General features: G+C 38.7%; 4 protein-coding genes across 5 annotated transcripts in view; 1 reads left to right on the top strand and 3 right to left on the bottom strand.

The window, feature by feature from the left end:
• Nucleotides 1-2,607, top strand: part of LOC145486223 (ataxin-7-like protein 3) — a 64,035-nt gene extending 61,428 nt beyond the window's left edge. The window contains exon 15 of the mRNA XM_081464842.1: nucleotides 5-2,607. The gene's annotated coding sequence lies outside the window, so the exon portion shown is untranslated. The remainder of the gene's footprint in view (nucleotides 1-4) is intronic.
• LOC145486221 (histamine H2 receptor-like) overlaps nucleotides 1-21,781 on the bottom strand; it is a 126,128-nt gene that overhangs the window by 34,342 nt on the left and 70,005 nt on the right. The window lies entirely within an intron of this gene.
• Nucleotides 2,820-7,512, bottom strand: LOC145486233 (uncharacterized). Of its 2 annotated transcripts, XM_081464854.1 has the most exons (4): nucleotides 7,371-7,512; nucleotides 7,203-7,269; nucleotides 3,824-4,235; nucleotides 2,820-3,541 (listed from the first exon to the last, which is right to left on the bottom strand). In XM_081464854.1, the coding sequence occupies exons 3-4, from the start codon at nucleotides 4,189-4,191 to the stop codon at nucleotides 3,400-3,402; spliced, it is 510 nt and encodes a 169-aa protein (XP_081320980.1). In that variant the 5' UTR covers nucleotides 4,192-4,235; nucleotides 7,203-7,269; nucleotides 7,371-7,512; the 3' UTR covers nucleotides 2,820-3,399. The 2 variants fall into 2 exon arrangements, with proteins under 2 accessions (XP_081320980.1, XP_081320979.1); XM_081464853.1 differs by having other exon boundaries at nucleotides 7,203-7,512.
• On the bottom strand, nucleotides 10,445-19,100 carry LOC145487438 (uncharacterized). The gene is made up of 2 exons (XM_081466212.1): nucleotides 17,766-19,100; nucleotides 10,445-13,564 (listed from the first exon to the last, which is right to left on the bottom strand). Exons 1-2 carry the CDS (start codon nucleotides 18,166-18,168, stop codon nucleotides 13,239-13,241), a joined length of 729 nt encoding a protein of 242 aa, XP_081322338.1. The 5' UTR covers nucleotides 18,169-19,100; the 3' UTR covers nucleotides 10,445-13,238.

Here is a 21,781-nt window from a genome sequence, read left to right as displayed (position 1 = left end):
AGAGTTTTAAGAGCAGCTTCGCCTAAATATCAACTAGACTTGGAAATAGCGAAAAAATCGAATTTCTTCAAACTCGCCCAGAATGAAGCCCTACGGGCACTAGTTACAAAAATATCGTTTTAAGTTCGATAAATCAAAAATTATTTTTTTCCGCAATTTTTTCGTTTCGATGCCCCAAATCGGCCAAAATCCATCGAAAATGAGCGGCATATTCGGAGGCTCGTAAACTCAAAAGCAAAAATCTTCATTACAAACTGATTGCACGTCGTATTTGTACTTCCTTTCTCGTCTATTTAGAGCTAAATAGATCGTGATTTGATTAGCACTTAAATATTTGACGAATTTTTTAAGTTAACGACCCAAGACAGCTTTACAAGAGGTCTACATTTAGCCTATTTTCAAATGCTAAAAAGGCGTTCTGGTACACGGCTTTTCCCAAAACGACTAGTTTGGTCTGAAAGAGCATTGTTTCTTCTTCAAATTAGTGAAATAAAATTTTTGGGTAAATAAAATCGCGAGCGCTGAGATAGCGAACTAAATGCAGCACTTCGTCCTGAAAACGTGACCTTTGACCCGAGGGTAACGAAACCGATTACTGCAAGAAAACCCGGAAGAAAAGCAAACGCTTCGTTATTTTGAAACAATTTCTAGTGATATCTCTCCGAAACCATGATTGCAAGAAACTATTTCCAGATATGAAATCTTGCAGGGTCAAAGAAGGAGCTAAAGGGCGCATTTTGACACAATAACTTTGTTTGCTGAGAATTGAAGTCAATGACCGTTAACGAATTCCAGTGAAATTTGCAAACTTGACGCATGTTAGCCGATACTTACCTGAATATTTATATAAATAGAAGAGTCGTCTTCTTGGATTAACCTTCAAAAGAAGCTGGATCCAGATTTGGAAACCTCTAAAAGAAGAAATGTTTAATATTCCGTGACCTGCCCGCTGCTATAAATTAGCTTAAATTCCATGCACATGCCGACCGCATGTTTGTCGTAAAACTCACTTAACTCCCCTGACAGTTTCCATGGGTAACCCCAAAATAAACAATCCCCAAAAATGTAAAGTGAAATTGGCTGTCTTCATGAACAGTTAAAAGCTAGAGTCAAGTTCCATTACCCTTTAAAAGTGCTTGATTCTACTTTGTTCACTCAGTAGTTACTGTCACGTTCGAATACCTCGTAGTATCGGTCATGCCAAAACACTGCAGACCGTACAGACTGAGTAAGTTTCCCATACAAAGTCTTGTACGCGTTTGTCTATTGAATCAAAAGTCAAATACTGCGCTTGTGCAGCCTGTGGATAAATGACAAACTTTCAGATATATTTAACACTATTTTGTAACTAGACCCCAAAAAAGGAGTCACAATGAAAAGCCCAAACAAGTGTCTGCAGTCTGCACGGTCTGCACCGTTTTGGCGTGACCGATTCGCGGCATTCGAACGTGAGAGTAGTGAACAAAGTCGACGCAAACAAATAAAATCAAGCACTTTTTAAAGGTAATGGAACTTGACTCTAGCTTCTAACTGTTCATCAAGACAGCCAATTTCACTTTACATTTTTGGGGATTGTTTATTTTGGGGTTGCCCATGGAAACTATCAGTGGAGTTCAGTTGATTTTACGACAAACATGCGGTTGGCATGTGCATGGAATCTATAGCATCGGGTAAGTCACGGAATATTACACATTTCTTCTTTTAGAGGTTTCCCAATCGGGGTCCAGCTTCTTTTGAAGGTTAATCCTAGAAGACGACTCTTCTATAAATATAAATATTCAGGTAAGTATCGGCTAACATACTTCAAGTTTGCAAATTTCACTGGAATTCGTTAACGGTCATTGACTTCAATTCTCAGCAAACAAAGTTATTGTGTCAAAATGCGCCCTTTAGCTCCTTCTTTGACCCTGCAAGATTTCATATCTGGAAATAGTTTCTTGCAATCATGGTTTCGGAGAGATATCACTAGAAATTGTTTCAAAATAACGAAGCGTTTGCTTTTCTTCCGGGTTTTCTTGCAGTAATCGGTTTCGTTACCCTCGGGTCAAAGGTCACGTTTTCAGGACGAAGTGCTGCATTTAGTTCGCTATCTCAGCGCTCGCGATTTTATTTACCCAAAAATTTTATTTCACTAATTTGAAGAAGAAACAATGCTCTTTCAGACCAAACTAGTCGTTTTGGGAAAAGCCGTGTACCAGAACGCCTTTTTAGCATTTGAAAATAGGCTAAATGTAGACCTCTTGTAAAGCTGTCTTGGGTCGTTAACTTAAAAAATTCGTCAAATATTTAAGTGCTAATCAAATCACGATCTATTTAGCTCTAAATAGACGAGAAAGGAAGTACAAATACGACGTGCAATCAGTTTGTAATGAAGATTTTTGCTTTTGAGTTTACGAGCCTCCGAATATGCCGCTCATTTTCGATGGATTTTGGCCGATTTGGGGCATCGAAACGAAAAAATTGCGGAAAAAAATAATTTTTGATTTATCGAACTTAAAACGATATTTTTGTAACTAGTGCCCGTAGGGCTTCATTCTGGGCGAGTTTGAAGAAATTCGATTTTTTCGCTATTTCCAAGTCTAGTTGATATTTAGGCGAAGCTGCTCTTAATATATCTGTGAACTGGCCCCCTCGCTACGTCTTATCAACTTCTTCGAGTTGATGATCAACAGGGTGTTTCACTTGCTGGAACAACTTAGCGATTCTTTAGAAACTTTTCATCAGTTTTGCCCCAATAATTCTTTGGCATGTACCCAGTTATACCGACTGATCGAAGAGAGGCATGATGAATGATAAGTGTCTTGCGTGGGAACGAGCCAATGCCACTACCACAAAGCCAATGCAGTCACATTATTTAATCAATAACTTGAAACATAACCTCATATAATTTATGAAATACATCCTCATATTGCATACAATATGTACTGTTTCGAGCGGTAACATCTCAAGCTGGCCTTAACCCGTGAGCAGGCTCATGTTTGAGTCACACGCACCGACCAAAGCCGAAGATTGGCAGAGGCGCGAAGATGTCTCGCCGGCGTTTGATATCTAAAACGTGAGCCTGGCTCGTTCACAGGCTATGGCCAGGTTTTGAACTAGAGGCTACACAACGCAACATCGCACAATGTTCCTACCTATCTCAAGCAAATTTATTATGAATTTGAGTTAATCGCATTTTATTTTATAGTTCTTGTTGGTGTTGCTGTCAATTTTTGAGGGGTCAAAATATATATGGGGTAAGGAGGTGACAGTCAGGAAGACGCCATTTCGGAAAACAAACAGGAATGGAGTGGATAAATAAAATGAAAATAAACTGGATTTTTATTATAACCTGGTGATCAGAATTTCATTTTCATACAACAGTCAAGCCACTCCAACACAAAGTCCCACCTCACTCATTTATTTGCCACAGCCGCCAAAGCGACACTGAGGTCGATGAGGGAATTGTCGCCGCAGAATCTCTGGCAGCGACTTTTCTGAATAAGGTCCATCAGCGAACGCATCTGCGATCTGGTCTACCTCAGCTGGAACTTTATTTGGGCTAAACAAAATAAAGAATAAAAATCAACTTTCTCCTCCTTTCATTCTCTCCCATCAATGACACTGCGCATTGAATGACTGGATTAAGAAGGAAATGTTTCAGTTTTGTTGAGATCTACATTAATGTAAATGGAAATGGAAACAAACACTGTTTTAACTAGAAATGTATGGTATAAAATTGTACGTTCACGCCACTGACTTTTTCCCACGCGATTTTCGTTTTAGATGTTTTCTTCATGTGTGTTTTATTTACGTATGAATTCATAAAGTCAATGAAAGCTACCTTGAGTAAGATTCCTCATCAAACCGCTTTTCATCAGGACTGTGCTCAGTGCTCACGTATCCCTCATCAAACAGCTGTACATCAGGATCCGGCGCATTGTTCACGATTTCCTCGTCAAACCGCTGTACATTAGGACTCTGCTCACTCTGCTCAGCATTTACAGATTCTTTGTCAAACCGCTGTACATCAGGACTCAGCTCCTTGTTCTTCTCATCAAACCGCTGTACATCAAGACTCTGCTCATTATTCACGCCTTCAATCCACTTAGATCTGCTTAGCAGCCACTCTTCTGGTGGAACAGCGGCGCTCAAAAGTAAACCCAACAGAAAAAGGACTAGGACGAGTGATGTTCTGACCAATGACAACATGGCGACGAAGTTTTCTTACTAATAATTCTTTAAACAGGTTAAAGCTATAACGTGAGAAAAAGGCATAATTATTTTGTTATAAGTTGAAAATTCTACCCACATAATTTGGGTAAAACGTTTGGTTAAAAGAAGGTTAAAGGTTCAATGTCCTTAAAATTAGCTTGGAAAAGTTTCAAAACGTTTAACTTAAATGAGCATTACAAGACATCCAAACTTTGTGTCATGTCAAGTTAAGACTTAATTGAGAAAAATACATTCAGTGGTAAAGTGGGCTGGCAGCCGAAATAACTTATTCACCGCTCCCAAAAAAATCTTTCTCTGGAGGATAACGTTTGACATCAGGAGGGAGGGGGTGACTCTATTGTTTTCCGGTATTGATTCATCGCTACCAGTGTGACGTCACATAACCACGAGCGAGCGCTTCGAGTAGCCTATTCAGATTACGCCATTGAAGAAGGGCAACAGAGGTTAAGAAAGACAAAAAAAAAAACAAGCCTACTATCGCTTTTGTTCGCTAAGTGAGTGTAGGTGTGTACAGTTTATTGTTGCTTTTTGTCTGTGTGCTTTATCTGTTTTAGTTTTGTGCGCGCGTTATCGTGTATTCTTGTTGAATTTTGTTGCGGGTAAGTGGCGGGACCACCATCTTGAAAACGGGACGAGAGAAGTCAACGTAAAACGTTCGCGTTTCGGCTGGTTGTCACTAGAGCATAAGCACAAGGACAAGCATAAGCGTAAGCACAAGAGAAACGAACAGTTCCGTTTTTCTTGTGCTTATGCTTACGCTTATGTCGACCGCGTCACTAGTGAAAACTGCACAAGACAAATAAGTGGGTTCGTTCTTCTTATGTTTCTGCTTATGCTTATGTTTATGTCGCGGCTGTTTTCACTTGTGCTTATGCTTATGCTTGTGCTTGTGCTTATCTTCTAGTGAAAACCAGCCTTAAAGTATATGGAGGTGTTGGGTTACAATGGTGATGGACAAAACACTGACTCCTAGTCCATGGACTACCCTAATGGACTACCTAAATGGACTACCTAAAATGTACTACCCCTAAAAAATACTATTTCAGATGAGTGGTATGTTAAGAAGCTGCGATTATATACTTACACTGCACGGAGGATGCTTTTCTTTTCGTTCTGCATCGCCTTCAGTCGCCATTTTGAATGACTATACTGAATAAAACAACCGCTGTCCACAAAAAGCGTAGACTCAAATCAAATCACGTGATTCAGTAGCTCAGTCTTTCTCGAACAGACGAAATGATCTTCAGAATGTTACTCATGATTTGTTTTGCTTGTTTTGTGCCGAAAATTATGGCACAAAAGCAGCTAGTCTTCTGATTTTTTCCTGAGTGTATCAAAATGAAATAGAAATGGGAATGAGGATAAAGCTATGGGACAGCAAGAAATTCCATACTGGCATGTTCTGCTGACACTTCGAGTGGCTTGAATCTACGCGTTTTCTGTTCAGCGATTGTTTTATTCAGTATAGTTATTCAAAATGGCGGCTGAAGGCGATGCGGAATGAAAAGAATAGCATCCTCCGTGCAGTGTAAGTATATAATCGCAGCTTCTTAACATACCACTCATCTGAAGTAGTATTTTTTAGGGGTAGTCCATTTCAGGTAGTCCATTTGGGTAGTCCATTAGAGTAGTCCATGGACTAGGGGTCAGTGTTTTGTCCATCACCCTGACAAACAACTTGCTTCACCTTCAAAATAAATAACGTCTGTATAGCGGCGCAACATTTACCTCCCTAGACAGTGTTGACTAAATCTAAGTTGAGGACCCACGCTCTCTGCGGCTTTGGTTGACATACGTAGAAACGTGACCAGTCGCAACCAGGGTACTTTCTCGAGGGAGGAAGAGAGAGGACCCTGGGAACGAGGTTGAGACGCCCCCTCCCTCCTGTTTGACATCGACAACTGGATCAACTGTAACCACCATAGATGTTAGAAGGTGTGGGACAGTGTACTATACCGCAATTATACTGATTTTGTAACCAGATTAGAATAAGTAGCTTTTTTCCTATTTATTAACAAACTTGTACCGATAATTTTTCGTGTCTATGTTGTGTGTAAATCTTGTGAGACGTGTAAAGCCAAGACACAATGCTGAAGATTTTACCAGAAAACGCTTCAATGGGAAATGTAAACACTCTGTTCAAACGATCAGTGATGGACTTTCCTCGAGTAAAACACTTATTGCTAGCCACTAACTCCGTCGCTGTCATTTTGCTACTCTCAATTCTCAGGCTACGTCCACACTCCGCTGGAGGAATTTGAAAACGGATGCTTCAATCTGAAAACGCATTAAATGTTTTTCGTCCACACTGTACAAGCGCAAGAGGAATTTAAAAGCGCAACAATCACCGGTCATTTTGGATTTGTGTTTGAGTAAAACTCGCTTAGGTAAATCACACGACTATCACGACGCCATCGTTTTCGACAAGCTCCATTTCCAAAATGTTTTCCGTCCTCAAGAAAACAAAGAGCCGGCGTTTTCAAATCTCTCCGGTTTGAAAAGCGTTTTCGAAGAGTTCCGTTTTCTTGACGGATTAGTGTGGACGGTCGACCTAACCGTAGAAATGAAGTCGCGTTTTCAAAATTCTCCGGTGTAGTCTGGACGCTGCCTCAGGTACCTCCTTGTGGCGCAAATCTCCTTTAGGTGCAATGATAATAATCAGGAAATTTGTTACTTCCGTCTATGGCTTTTGCTTAGATAACGCGTTGTGTGCGCTATGAAGTTTGAGAAAAGACTTCTCTCTCCGTAAAGTGAACGTGCTAATCTTTCATACAGGTTACGCGTCTATTTAATTTCGGTAACAATTGTGTCGGCAACAGCCTCAACTGAATTACTTAGGGTATCGAATAAATCCCATGACTCATACACAAGAGAAGTGTAGTATTTGTTCGTTAGTCAACATTCACTCTATAGAAACACTTCATTAGTTTGCCTAAATTAATGAAATAAAGTTTCAAGTTTGTACGTGATAAGAATCTCAGACATACCTGGAATATGTTTGCGAGTGAATCAGTCAGACGCGGAATCCGCTTCTTCCAGTCGCATGTACACTTTCTGGAAGAATTCAACAGTGAGGCTTTAAAGCATTCTAACCCACGTTTTTAAGCCCATCCATCTGCTAAACAAAAAGGATGGACCTCGAATTCAAATATTACCTTCCTTTCTGTTGTTTTAGTTCCGGAACACCCGAACAATGGCGGTTCAATTTTTCCTTTTCACATGTGCCGCGGAAAATGAACTGTTTTTTCTGATTTGATTTGGTTAGTAAATAATACGTGCTGGCTTTCTAGCTAGGTTGGAACCAATTTGGAACTAATTGAACATGTTGGTTTTCTCAGCCGTAAAAGTCACTAAAAATTTGGTTATTTTAAGCGGGGTAATTTCTCTTTGTCTCGTTTTATATTTGGTTTTATAACGAAGGCGACCTAATTATGATAATAAAATGTCGGATATATCATTGAATTAGAAAATTCGCGAACACGTGGAGAGCTCAACGTTGTTTAGAGTCTCGAAAATATTCTGTTTGAGAGATGTTTATGATTCGCTCTTCACTGAAGAATGACAAAACTAAGCATAAAGGAGTAGAGTTCAGAAAAATCATGATCAATTGAATTTTTAGAACTTGTTATTTACTCTAGTATTCAAAAGGACTTAGTTTTGTAAAGTTTGAACCGATCATAGGCGATAAAATTTTTTGGAGGGTAAAATTTCACAAGTGACAGTCAATTCCTTGTATTGACCTAAACGGCGTCTAAAATAAGAAAGAGTAGACCATTTTGAAAGCAAGTTTCTATTCTTGCAGCTTAAAAACAGTTGACAACTCCTTCCCCTTTTGTGTTTTCTCGTTCTTGAAAGGTAAAGAAAACCACTCAATGTCGATGTGCTTGTTTCCTTAGCTGTCAATCACAAATTCGTAAAACGACTAAACTTGACTATTTATTTCCTTGTATTTTGAAACTATACTCTTGGACACTGAGTTACTAACTTCGCAAACGATTTTTTGGAGATGATAAAGGAAGAAAACCCTGAGAGCAGGTGTCATAATTTTGTCCTACCGTTTAGCAAAGATCTCTTGAAATCGATACTCTGTAAATTGCCTTTCATTTGATTTTCCTGTTATCATTGATTAAAATTAAGTGGATTGACTTTGGAACAAATAAAAAGATTTCCGGTATTTTCTGATATCCTTGACTGAATTCAATATCTTTCTGCCGGGGAAAGAATTTTTCCAATTTACATCTGTCCCGTACAGGAAACGCAAAACGTCTTTTGTTAGTTTAATCAACGAAGTTCATTACTAGTAATCTAAATGAAGGCCCGCTTGACACAGGAAAAAGAGTCAAGCCTTAAAAAACTGTCTTAGTATTTGTTCGCGAGAAATGTGTAGGTTTTTGATATAGTGTAAGACCTTTTTCCAGACCATTTGTTTTAATATTTCGTTTTCTACAAGTCTTTGGGCTTACGTTTGCGCATATAGAGAAAATTTTCGGTCAGATCCACTGGCAAACTCGAGTAATGGCTCCATAACAAATTGCCGATTAGGTCGTTGATACAGATCGATATTATTCCATGCAACTCATTCATTCAAGTTGAAATGAAGGCAATGTATTTTTCGCTCTATCCTAGTTCACTCATGCACAGTCATATTTTAGTTAAATACTCTTTAGAGAATTTTGACCACAAAGTTTCAAATATATGTACAAGTTAAGCATATTGCCGAAGGTGTGTGACAATAAACTGTATCTTGCGGCGCCCTCTTATGAAGACAAACGGGAAAGAGACCCTTCAATTTTGCGATTGCTTTTAACCTTCGTTCGTTTAAGTACTGAACGTCGAATTAAATGCTTTGCTCTTTGCCCAACATTTTGAATATTTTATACTAAATAACGAAAGTATTTAAGCTATGAAAGTTGTTAATGGAAAGGTGAAGAACTCACAGCTCTTATCTCATTTGAAACTTTCATGATCAAGTTAACGCGTTCTGTTGCCTGTCGACACAATCTCGCATCAATGTAAGGCGGTTTTCTCTCATTATGACAGCAAGCAAGTCTCATTAAATCCATTAAAAGGGGTTAGCTATTTAAGAGTCTAGCAATTTTTTTCTTTCAACGTGATATCATTTCGTGTATTTGGTTTTTTTTTCGCTAGCGGAAATTGACAGTTTTGATCTAGAAGTTAAACTTCCACACTTGTAAAGAAAAATTATATATGTTGGGCACACTTGATTACAGTAAAATCCATAGTTTTTTTAAAGAGATTCTTTGATTTAAAGACATTTGGGCAAAATGAGAAGTATTTATATGAGTTTAAGCTGGGAAAGTCAGAAAAAAAGAACCATCTGCATTAATTTTATCCCAGACAACATCACAACTGGAAATAAAGTGGGATATCACATATTTGACACTAAAGTCATCGAAGGGAGATGATAAACAAATATCATGCCCTCAAAAGCACCTGCTTCGATACTGTATGCGAAGCCAATGTTTAGGAAAAAGCGTAGATCTATTGTATTGGGGAGTCACCTATTTCTGAAGCCAAAAAAATTTCTAAACGAGATTTGCTGTAGGCCAGTGCAAATGTTGAAACTGACAAATAATCTCTGGGATAAGTGTCCATTCTCTGGCTTAGTAGCAATTGTTCAATCTGTAAGTTGAGCCTTCACCGAGTTCTTGCGGCTCACGGATCCTGCTTTGTAGAAAATGACAGCACATTGACTTCGTTGCAGTTGGCGCAAATATGGTATTCATCTGATACGGCGAGAGTCCGTCAGTACAAGTGTAGGGCAATCTGTTTCACTTGCTAGCACACACGCTTAAAAGTAACAATCACCCGTCATTTTGGATTTGTGCTTGAGGAAAACTCCGACAGGGAAATCAAATGATTATGGTGACGTCATCGTTTTCGAAAAGTTCCGTTTCCAAAATGTTTACCGTTCACACTAAAATGCTGACACAGCCAGTGTTTTTAAAATCCCCCGGTTTGCCTAACTGTAGTGTGGAGGGCACCTTAAAGGTAGCATTCATCGAGGACGATGACGATTCAAATTTTCCCTACCGCGACCGAAGCCAAAATGGGCGTGTCGTTTGACACTTCTTTGTAAACCACGATTATAATTCATGTATTCCGGACACAAGAAGTACGCTTTGGTGAAAATAGAATATACGTATTTTCTCGCTTCAATAGGTTCGACAATACATTGAGAAAAGCACGAACGCCGGCGAGAGTTTTGGTATAGATGTCACTTCTCACTGAGTTAGCAAGGCTTTCAACTTATGATTAATACTTATACTTATAATCAACCCTTTCTTTCTGAAATTCTGACAACAACAACAAATGCAAAGAACGTGAGGTGACTGACTGAAACCTGACTGTGACACTTCATCTCGAATGCAAATTTGCTCTGCACATTATTATTACGTTACATATGAAACACAAGAGGGACCATTTCATCACATTTCCTAACACCTTAAGGAGAGTTCAAAATACGACGCACAAGGCAGCTTCTCAATCGAAGGGAGATCCGAAGTAATTGCATAGCTGAAAAATTCGTCTCTACGATTCAAACGAGACGGCAATAAGGAGACAAGGGTTACGCTCCGCGGCTGTCGTCATAATCAAAACTGAGTCCAGATTTGATCAAGCTCACTGAAGTAATGGGCAAATCTCAAATGCAGTAGCTAAATGCTAGGATACTGAAAGCAAAGCTACCAGTGAAGTTGCGGAAACTCATGCTACAACAGAGGAGGAGAATCAAGAGTGGTAGGGTAAGGCACTTTTTACTAGCATCATTCCTTCCAGTTTTTGCATCTCTTCTCATCATTGCAAGAGTGCGAAGGTGGTGACGGCAATGAGTTTGTGAGCTTGTTTCTAAAATCTATCCGCTGGAAAGTCTCAAGGCAAGTTTCTAACTCAATTTAGTATAAATCCACCGGCGATCTATCACGAAAGCTGTTCTCTGATTGGCTACGCTACTCACTATCTATTCTGTAATAGATAGTGAGTAACGTAGCAGTGTGCCCTTGTTGACAAAATGACGGCCGCTTCTTGGCGTTTTCGAAGTGTCTGTGAAGAGGATTTAGATAACGTTTTGAACGACCAGTAGATTTATACTGAAACAATTAGGATATTCGCTCTCTATTTCTATCGCGCGAAGGTTGACTTGAAGTGCGCCCTCGTCAACTATCACGCGATAGAAATCGAGAGCGAATAATCAAATTCTTAAATTAAATAGCAGTCACTGCCATTGGATATTACGTTTTTATTTACAAATGAAGTAAATTTTTACAATTATTTATCACTCTTAGCCAAGACAGACACACATGCATAGCTTATATTTGTGTACAAATTCTAATTTACATAATGTTATTTGTTATTTACATCAGAGATATAAACTTTTCCATGAACTGTACATATATAACAAAAAACATGGTCCCAAAGGGGGTTAATTAGAGCTCTAATTTTTTAAAAAAGAACTTGGATGTTTAGGACCGCGCAATGTAAAATCAAATGACTGCTGGACTTGCCTATTTCCGGATCTCTTAATCGTAAAGATTTAGCTGTTTGCTAAGCTAATAGCAAAAATAATTTCTAAACTGCTTTTATTTAATAAATTCACAAACCACATCTACCAATTTTTTCGGTGGGGTGGGGGGGAGGGGGTGGGGAGGGAAGATTCGGTGTCAAATAAACTTGACTCACACCTTTAAATAATGGCTTTAAATTGTTGAATAGCCGAATCGAATACAAACAGAAATTAAGTCACAGGACATGCTCATGCCTTACCAAACAACTGGGACAGAAATCATGTTTACTTAGAAAAACCTTGCTTGGTATGCAGTTGTTTTGAATATTTGAAAAACTGCCCAAAATAGTGTGACCTGGCCTTTGAAATTAAGGCTATTAACTTACTATTTTAGGAAAGGTCGGACGTTGTCATCTCAGTTATGTGAGCACTGCGTAGCTCAGTGGCATTGGTTGACAATATTATCTATGTCTTTACTATGAAAGGAGTCATATAACATAATAAGCTAACAGATTAATTAACATTTTAAAGAAAGCTATCACTCTTTAATAGGAGTACTTGATTGCTCGAGGCTAGTTCCTGATATTGATTTTAGCTAATTTTCTTCAAACACTGTCTTTACTGGCTCTGGTAATTTTTATGTTGGTTATGACGCCATCAACATGAAAGTTATTTTTTGCAAATAAAAGTGGAAATTGCATGAATTGTCTGTATTACTAATAAAATAAAGATCGTTATAACTTGCTTAGGGTGGTCGTTATACTTCAGTCTTCACACTGGAAAATACGCTTGCTTAATTTGAAACAACGTAACCTCACGGTGGTGTGGAGTTATTCAAACACTGAACTGTAGTCTGACCCAGACAAGGTCATTTTACGACTTATGGCACGATGAACGGACCGGGATATAGATACATTGCCCCTAACAACCTATAGTATAAACACTGCGTTGTTTACATTTGTTTCTGAGAATTTATTATACACATGGCTTGTTACTGCTGACGGTTCTTAGAGTGCCAAGGAAATATCACAGCAGATCTACACATCCTTGTTGAGACGAATGCGCTGCATGTATGTAAGCCCTCAGGTCTTACATGCAGTGAAATTGACAAGACATCTCTAAACTGTAAACATTCTACGTCAAGAAATGTATAATTTATTTAATTTGGAGTTGTCAAAAATGCGTTTGATATTAAAAAAGAAAAAACGAACTAACTGTTTTAGACCGTACTGATCTTCAGTCTCGAAAAGTAAATAATGCGATCTTTTGCTAGGACCTAGAGGGCTTTTTCTTCGTTTTTCTCTCGTTATAGGAAAAAAAGAAGCAGAGAAACTCTGCACTAGGGTACTAAAAAAGTTGAGATTTGCCAGGAAAAAACAAAACAAAAAAGCAGACTGAATATTAGTGCTGTAGCTGTTAGCCTTGGACTTTTCGTCTAATTACCAGCTATGTCACCAACACGCTGATAAAACAGATTGTAATTTGGAGCTTAGCTTATACGCTACGTACAGGATTCTTGCTGCAATCTTTCCTTTTCAAGCTGCATTATCTGAAACGGTGATTTCTTCTCCGGTTTCTTCTCTCCTTTGACCCTTTTCCATTTCATTCTCCTATTCTGAAACCAAACCTTCACTTGTCTTTCTGATAAGTCCAGACTTACAGCTATCTCGTACCTTCGCAGTCTAGTGAGATAGTTATTTCGCACAAATTCGTTTTCCAGTTCACGTAGTTGATGTGTTGTAAAAGCTGTCCTTTCTTTTCGTTTCTTGCCCTTGGGTTTCTCGGATTTTTCCTCTTCTTCGTCTTCATCGTCATCAACTTCATCAACTGTGGACAAAAGAATGTACTGTTATAAAATTGGAGATTTCCATGCTGCAATTTCTAAGGGAAATCTTTAACGCAAAAACATATAGTCGTAGTTTCTTGTGTTGTCGTAGGGCTTGTGTCCCATTGCAGCTTTTGGTAGTATTTCTTCATTGATGAAAGCATTCGTTTAGAACATTATTAAAGTTTCTTAGCTATTTGAGTATCTACTTTAGATTGGTCTTTCTGAAAGACTGAACAGAATGCCATGCACAAGGATGAAACTCACTCAGTCGAACACATTTTTGGATTATTTTTGGACTTATGTTATGGATAGCAGTGTTTGCATTTTGTATCTAAAAGAGAAATAGTTCAGTTTAGAAGAACGTTCGATTTCAGATTTTTGTTTTTGTTTTTTCTTGTCTCATCATCCTTACCGAGATTTAAGAGAAAAGTCTCGAAGGAATTCAGTCGAATTTCGTCATTAGCCTTGCGTTTTGGCACCTATAAGGACTGAACAGTTCGTTAACAATTCGTAACACTGAATTCGTTCAAAGACATGACAATCAAAAAGTAGTATTTAAACCTTCCTTGAAATTTGCTCTCTTTATTTTCTCCACGAGAATTGAAGAGAACTAGAGACTTAATGAACAGTGGATGGAAAGTCGGAATACTGTGTTTGATTCTGTGTGATGTTTTCCATTGAATTTTGTTATTGCGTTCTCGAGACATATGGGTATTTATCTGTCTTGGAAATTAGCTAAACATTCAACCATTCTGTAGAACTAAGGCTTGTTTTGGTTGGTATTTCAGGTACTGCTTATGAACATATGGATCGCATAACTTTAGTATTATCCGCTTTGATAATAAAGTACTTAAAGTAAAAGCAACAGAACTGATTAATAAAGATCAAAATTATAACAGTTGGCCTCCTGGCTGGTAATTACGAGAGGACAAGGAATTTACTTTCTCTGAAGCGTTACGATAAACAGCCAAATGCATGGAAGCTTCTTCGTTCCCCGCAACGAAAAATCATTATCATTAATTAATCAAATATACAGACTCTCTGTGCCACATTATGAGGCCTGTGCATCGATATCTACACACGTAAGGCTTGTCTCTGGCAGCTGGTATTAATTCATCGCTTTGTCGGCGAATTTAGTTGTCTTTCATTGGCCAGATCAGTTAACGAATTAGTGTCCGTAGATGTCTCTGGAAACACGTTGAAATCGTTACGGAAGCAAAGTATTCGCAACTCAAGAGCAAACTTTGTTTTTACAAAGCTCTGTCAAACAAATGCTAACGCCAGTAGTTAAAGATGAGAGCGACTACCATTGAAATTTGCCACTGTCTACTTTCTCTTTCTTCGGCGAAAAAAAGACCTACCCACATTTTTAATCAAATAATGAAATCAGGCTGTAAAAAGTCGAAACCCATTCGCTTTTTAAAAGAAAAATATAAGTAAATGAAGAAATCTGTTTTGGTACATGGTGGTCCATTAAATCGTTAAGTCTACCATACATCCTCTATATATTTAGTTCTCTCTATGTAACTGGCTCTACAACAGAGTGTTCCAATTTGATTGCTTTTCAAGTCACCGAGACGTGGAAACCTGGGTGGTTCTTTATATGGTGGACAACTGAAATAAATATCGAATTTAACAGTTTTTACTACAATTTGAACTACTGCCATTTCACAGTTTTTTTAATCGTTTCTAAGGTTTTTCAAGAGCGTCGAGCGTGAATGAAGATGCGACGTGTGGTTCTTCTTCTCCTTATTCCAACACAGTCCTAACCCCAGCGTTTATAATTTCTCGAAAACCCGGGTGGTGATCGAGATCTATTGAAAAGTACTCAGAGTCGAGCTATCCTCTTCACAAACTCAACAACTTTGATTTATTTTACCCCGAATATTCGTGTTGATAGCAAATATGTACGAATCCTTTTAAACTGGAACGCATTCCTTACTCTAGAAAATGACTGTTTTGAAGGACAGTATTTACTTGTTTATCGAAACCAAATTTTCAGTGGCCACTCGAGTTAAGTATTAGACATAAGACGGTATATATTATGCTCGTTCCTTTTTCGTGGAGTCTTAGATCGGCCAAAAACTAGAATATCAAAATACCCGGTACATCAACGAGCCAAGAAGGAAACCAGTCTATATATCTCTGGATGTGTTTCGACACATGCCTTAAGCATACAGCGCCCATGCATTTCTATTTCTAGAAAAGCGAATTTTCAGATGTTCTTTGCCAAATGTTTTGGCAATAAAAATGTGACCTGCTGTCCCACACCGGTTCTCTTCCTTTGATGTCTCCGCCGAAAATGTGACCGATCCACATTTATTTCAATTTCAATAACACCATGGTTACCGCCGGGCTTGCAAATGGCCCAAGACGCGTCGAGGATCGTGGACCTTGTTTAAAAAACGAGTTTCAAACAAATCTGCCTGGCTGTCAAGTTTTTGTAAAACCCTTAGTCTTGCGCTTATTGAGTCCGTGATTGTAGATATGTGAGATTTAAATCGTTAATCCGTTACACGTGATTTAAGGGTAATTATTTTGCGATGGTGAATCGCTTCGCCTCATCGTTAACATTTCAAGAGAGGGTACACCCTTGTGCTTCATTAATTCAAGATTAAAATGTTATCAGTACATGGAATTGACTGAAACTTAGCTTCAGGGTGATCAATGATCGTGCAACCTTTTGTTACTTATAATTAACAATGAAACAATTTTGAGAAAAAAGTCATTACATTACTGCAAACGCACTGGAGTCGGCCTATATCGCTGAGGGTTTCAAACTTCAATGTTCGAATTGTCTTCAGCATTTCATGCAATTTCTAGAGCCGATGAAAGCTTTCTTCTCAGTTTTATTTTTGTTTTGTTTTTTCATCATCATACGTTCTACATGCATATAACCCGAAATTGAACCGGGCTCTGTAATAAAATCATTGGAAACACTTTCTAACTAAGTTCTCTTTTATCTCAAAGCAATTATCTTATTAATCATACTTTACCCTAACTGACTTATAAGGTTTCTTTCTCTTTTAAGTTGACAGTTGGAGGTAAACCTAATGAGAACTCGATGCTGGCCAACGTTTAGCAGATTCTTACATCTCAAAACACTCGTTTGGCAAAAATCGTGGGCAACTTTAATAACCAATAAATACCATACAGACTTTTTTGAGAGAGGAACTCTTTTAAATTGCAGTAAAATTCAATCGACGAGGAAGTTGATTTTACCATATTGTTTTTGGATTAAAACATAGGCTTGAATTTGCCGTCTTAAGTCTCTCTATCACAGTCCTTTAATGACAAATTTACTTAGTATTCGCAGAAAATTAGCACACAGTATGATTAAAATGACTGATCTTCTAGTGATAAATATTCCCGTAGGGACAAAATTACCACCCAATCCATAGTAGCACATTATTCAATTCAAGTCGGATCGTTTGCAGTCTCTTCCAAGAGAAAACTCGGGTTTGATACATATCTAGGATCGAAGATAGATGGGAGAAGGAAGATACTATAACTCTCCTTTGGGAAGTATTATGTTATCAGTCTTGACGGATTCACCACTTAAGAGCCAACTTCTGGTTACAACTTCTGGTTATCAATATGAGAACTGATAATAAGGCATGTTAAGACTTACCGCAGTACAATGCAGAAAGAAATCCATGTAAGAGTGGGGATTAGTGTAAGGTATAAGTCATGTCTTTATCAGCTTTTAGAGCTTTCTGAGTTGTTGCACCTGAAGTTTGCTCTCGAGTTCTTGTTTTAGTGGAGCAAGCAAGGCTACAATGTAGGCGGCCGTCCGAAGAATCACCTTTCACCACACTGACCGCATCGAACAAATTAAAGATACTACCGCAAGCAATGGCCTGTTCTCTTCCTTTAAAGAGAGTTTAAACTAATTGGTCCAAATACTGATTGAGGACCGATTCGCCACTTGGTTTCGTTGCTGAATTGAGTGATTTTATATGAACCGGGAAATCCGCGAAACTTCCATCAAATTTCAATCAAGTAACATTAGGGAAAATGCAGTTATAATACACTCTTAACTATAATATGATGAGCAATCTACAGCAATCAAAATCATGTATCTTCTAAGACAATAATCGTATCCTTAAGCCCATAATCTGGCGTTACACACTGACTGCACTTTATAGGGTGCTAAGCACAAAACTGCAATTACAAATTAAACCACCTCCGCTCATTTACCTGGGTAGCAATTCTCCGCTAATTTCTCGCTGGCGCTTCCTTCGTTTAAGCCGTTGTCTGCTTCCTTCTCTCTCTGATTCGCTGGCTCTGGCGGGTGAGTAACAGGCTGCGGATGAAGGGAAGGAGGCGAGTAGTAATGGCAGTGCGCTTCGTAGCTTTGTCTTGGACCTGCAAGGTCTGGCATGCGCGATTCTCCTGGGTAATGAATCGCCGAAGGTGATGGTGAAATGTGGTTGAACGGAGCTGGGTTGGCGCGAGTGAACGCGTTAAATCCGTAACGGGGAGCGTTATAAATGTACGGTTGATACGATGGATGGTGCGGTGAGTTTTGCTGTGGAATGTGGTACTGAGGGTTGTAATGGCCATAGCTTTGGCTACCATACCCGAAGCTTCTTGTGTACATGTTCCCGATTCTCTGAAGCAGCAGCAGCAACTGCTGATTAACAATTTGATTTCCGCCACTGTTACATGTGTTTTTAGATCAAACGGCGACTGTTTATGTCATGCACGGTTCGCGTAATCGATATTCCATAGATGCGCGTGTGGAAGTCAGGCGCACAGGGTTTTTATGTCAGTTGATACACAGTTGTTACAAGTGGTCGATTTCGGGGGGCCTGAGACATGCGGGCATGACACGGCCCCTGCCTCTGAATTAAGTACATTTCCAAACTTCGCCCGATTGCTTCAGCGCGGTTTTAAATCTCGTTGGGAAACCATTAGCCGTTAATCGTTGGCTAGGCTGGAAAATAGGAAAATTTGCAGCCGGATGAATCTCTCACAAAATATAGATATTTGTCGGTAATGCCTACCACACGAAAAATAAATATCGTCTGCAATCCGTAGACTTATGATAAACGCTTTCTTTGAGCTTGCCGCCTTTATCAGATGCTAAATGAATTAAGTTTAGCCTAGGAAATAATGTCTCATCATTTTTAGATTTTTGGTCCAAAGCTATACGGATGAGACAATATCGCGTTTTCCATCTGCTCTGCGCGGGTAAAAGATTGCCTCAGTTCGATTGAATCGGCCCCTGGCCTTTTCTTGGTTGCTGAAGTGGTTTCAATGATACATAACACGTCTAGTTTATTTTTCGTGTTTTCTGAATCAACAGGGCGAAGCAATTTATTTTAATCTTGTGAATGCGGTGTCTTTATTGCACTCGCGTCTCTGAAAGGCGTTGGCAAAACTGCCGCCTGATTTGATATGTGTGTGAGCAACATATCTATGATTTAAAATCTGGTGGCAAGTCCTGTTCATTTTAAATTGAGTTTTAATCTGAGAAGATTATCAGACGGTCCCTTTTTGCTTTTAATTGAGGAGAAATAGTGTCGTAAATAGCTGAAATACTCTTTCCTAATTTTTGCAAATGTTGTTAAATTTACACCGTTTTCGACAAGAACTTGTTGAACATCTAGTTATCGATTTGTGGATAATTATCTCTCCAACCAAATAATTGCGCTTTGCTATAGAATTTTTTTAACATAGTTATCGAGGGCATTTTTCCTTGTCTAATATAAGAAGTATGTAATGCGGCAAAAATCGTTCTCATGAAATATAAACCTGCTTATCATGATACCTCTTTATGGACCCATGGGACTACCCATTGGTCCCCTTGTTGACCTGCGTTGGAAATTCGACATTCGTTGTCAATTGTTTTTTTTTCCTTGAACTTCTGAAATACGTGATAACTGGCTTACTTGTTCTGCAAAAAAATGTTTCTTGAGAATAGAGTTTCCCAACGGTGAACAACTGAGTCCTGCAAAGATGTACCGTGTGATGCTTCAAAGTGGAAATGCATTCGAGCAGAAATCAATGGCGTTCATTTCCTCTTTACGGGCAGCTGAAAAGAAAATTACTGGGGCTCATTGTTGTTTAAGATGTTAATGAGCGGTCATCTTGAGGCTTATCACAACGTTTTATGCTGTGTACAACAAAATTAAATTATCATTAAATCAGTTCTTATCGTCAAGGGGGCGAGAGTGGCACGGCAGCAGTGGGAGACATGAATTGGAATGGACGCAACTATCAAAACTAATTGCAAGTTCTTCATGCTCTGGCGTCGGTACTCGCTGATGAAAACAAACGGGTAAATATAAACAAATGCAAACAAACACTTGAACCTCAGTAAACACAAACAAGAAGGCACATATTTGGAGGTATTCTGACTTTGGTAATAGGGCTAGTACTATTTTGTCTTTTGGAATTTCGCATTTGAAATGGGTAACCGCCAAATTAAATGACTGAACAAGTTAAGCAAGACCCGAGGGTTAATTAAAGAGAGGGAAATATTTAAAAAACTCGTCGTTGTATTAAAAATGAATCGGAAAGTAGTAATTCAGTATTTAAGTTGTCCACTATGTTGAATACTTTATTACATGGCTTCTTGTGTTTACGCCTACTCTCATAAGAAATCTATTTATTTTACAGCGTAAAGTGACACAAATCCGCGACATTGCAAAGAAATATTAACTTTGTATGTTTACATCGAAACTCAGTTGGAACCTGAAAAAAATGTCTAAAATGTTAAGATCTGACGTCTGTTGTCCCCTTGGTAGACTTTTGGAATCATGCAGTGATCATTTCAACATGAAGGGGGCTTGCGTCAATTCGCTATCCATGACATATCAACTGACGGACTTTCATCAAGGTCTTGAAGCGAGCATTTAACACACACCGCCGACCGACGGTAGTGGCGGAGTGACCCTTCTCGAGTCGGAAGCGCTTAGGGTGATCAAATGTTCTCATTGCTCCCAAACGGTTTCCAGATGTTTCCCGACTAAAAACGCTTGGAATTCCGGTTAAAATTACATGTTCTCGTGCTCATTTTGGGGAAAGGTGTTTTTGAAATGGAGGGCCATGTATTGTTCAATAGCTTCCGTTTTCAGTTTGACGTTTATTACGATAAGTACGAGTTTGGGACGATTTGAAAATTGCGGTGTCTGTCGAATTGTCAATAAAGTTTCCATCACTTTGAAGTTTTGGCACTTCCATTGTGCGGAAAGCGGCAACGGGCTAATTGATTAGAAAAAAAGGCGATAGAAATAGAGCTCAATGAAAGACAGTCTTACTGAGGTAAGAAACTCGCGATTTGGTGACGAATTGTCACAAGTCAGAGCTCAAATTGAAGGAAACTGTTCCGACCGACCCATTCACGTTGATTAGAAAGCGTCCTGACGATTAGTTGCCAAATACAAGTTGTTGAATGCTCTACTAAAACTGCAACAAAAACTGCTGAGGAAAATTCAAAGCCAACGATTGATGCGAGAATTTAGTTTGAGACCGTTAAGGAAAGTGTGAAAAGGAGGCTGATCAAGTTATATCATTTCAAGATTTTATTATATTGAACCTGTTAATTATACTTTATAGCTACTTACTGAAGTAGTTGCAAATTCGCAAATACTGGTTTTACTGACGGGTTGGGAGAATGCTAGGCCGATTGTGTTGCATTGCAAAACGTGGTACGAAAGTCGATCCGAAGGGAGTTGATATACAAACTTCCATGAGTTGCTATACAGTAGTAATATATTAAACAGTTTGTAAGCTGCCAGGACATTTCAAATCAACCAAAATAAGTTAACTGTGTGATTTCAACTGTACAAAATCTAAAATCCAACGACAATGCATGTGGAATCCGTTAAAATTCGTATGGTGTGGTTAACTAGATTTCAGCTATAACAGTGCTCATTTGATAAAAAAAAAATTGGCCAGTAATTGCTACATAAAGTCCTCTGTAAGGTTTCATGATTAATAAACGTTGACTGCACGGAATGGCTCATCTTTGTTACGCATCAAGCTTTAGTTGGACGTTATGAACGAACTTTGTTGTTCAAAGCGAACAAGAAAAATCCTGAGGGAGACAACAACAACAAAATAGGACATACAAAAACAAGCGAAACAACTCAGTCTCTTAAAAACTTAGTCTATCTACATTAAATCACATTGGACGAGAACATTACAAAGTGACTCGAACCTTTATGCAGCGAATTCAGCTTTGAGGAAAATTATTTCTCTGAATA

The sequence above is a fragment of the Orbicella franksi genome, chromosome 5 (assembly GCF_964199315.1).
Source record: "Orbicella franksi chromosome 5, jaOrbFran1.1, whole genome shotgun sequence".
Classification (NCBI taxonomy): domain Eukaryota; kingdom Metazoa; phylum Cnidaria; class Anthozoa; order Scleractinia; family Merulinidae; genus Orbicella; species Orbicella franksi.
This window is presented reverse-complemented; position numbering and strand designations above follow the sequence as displayed.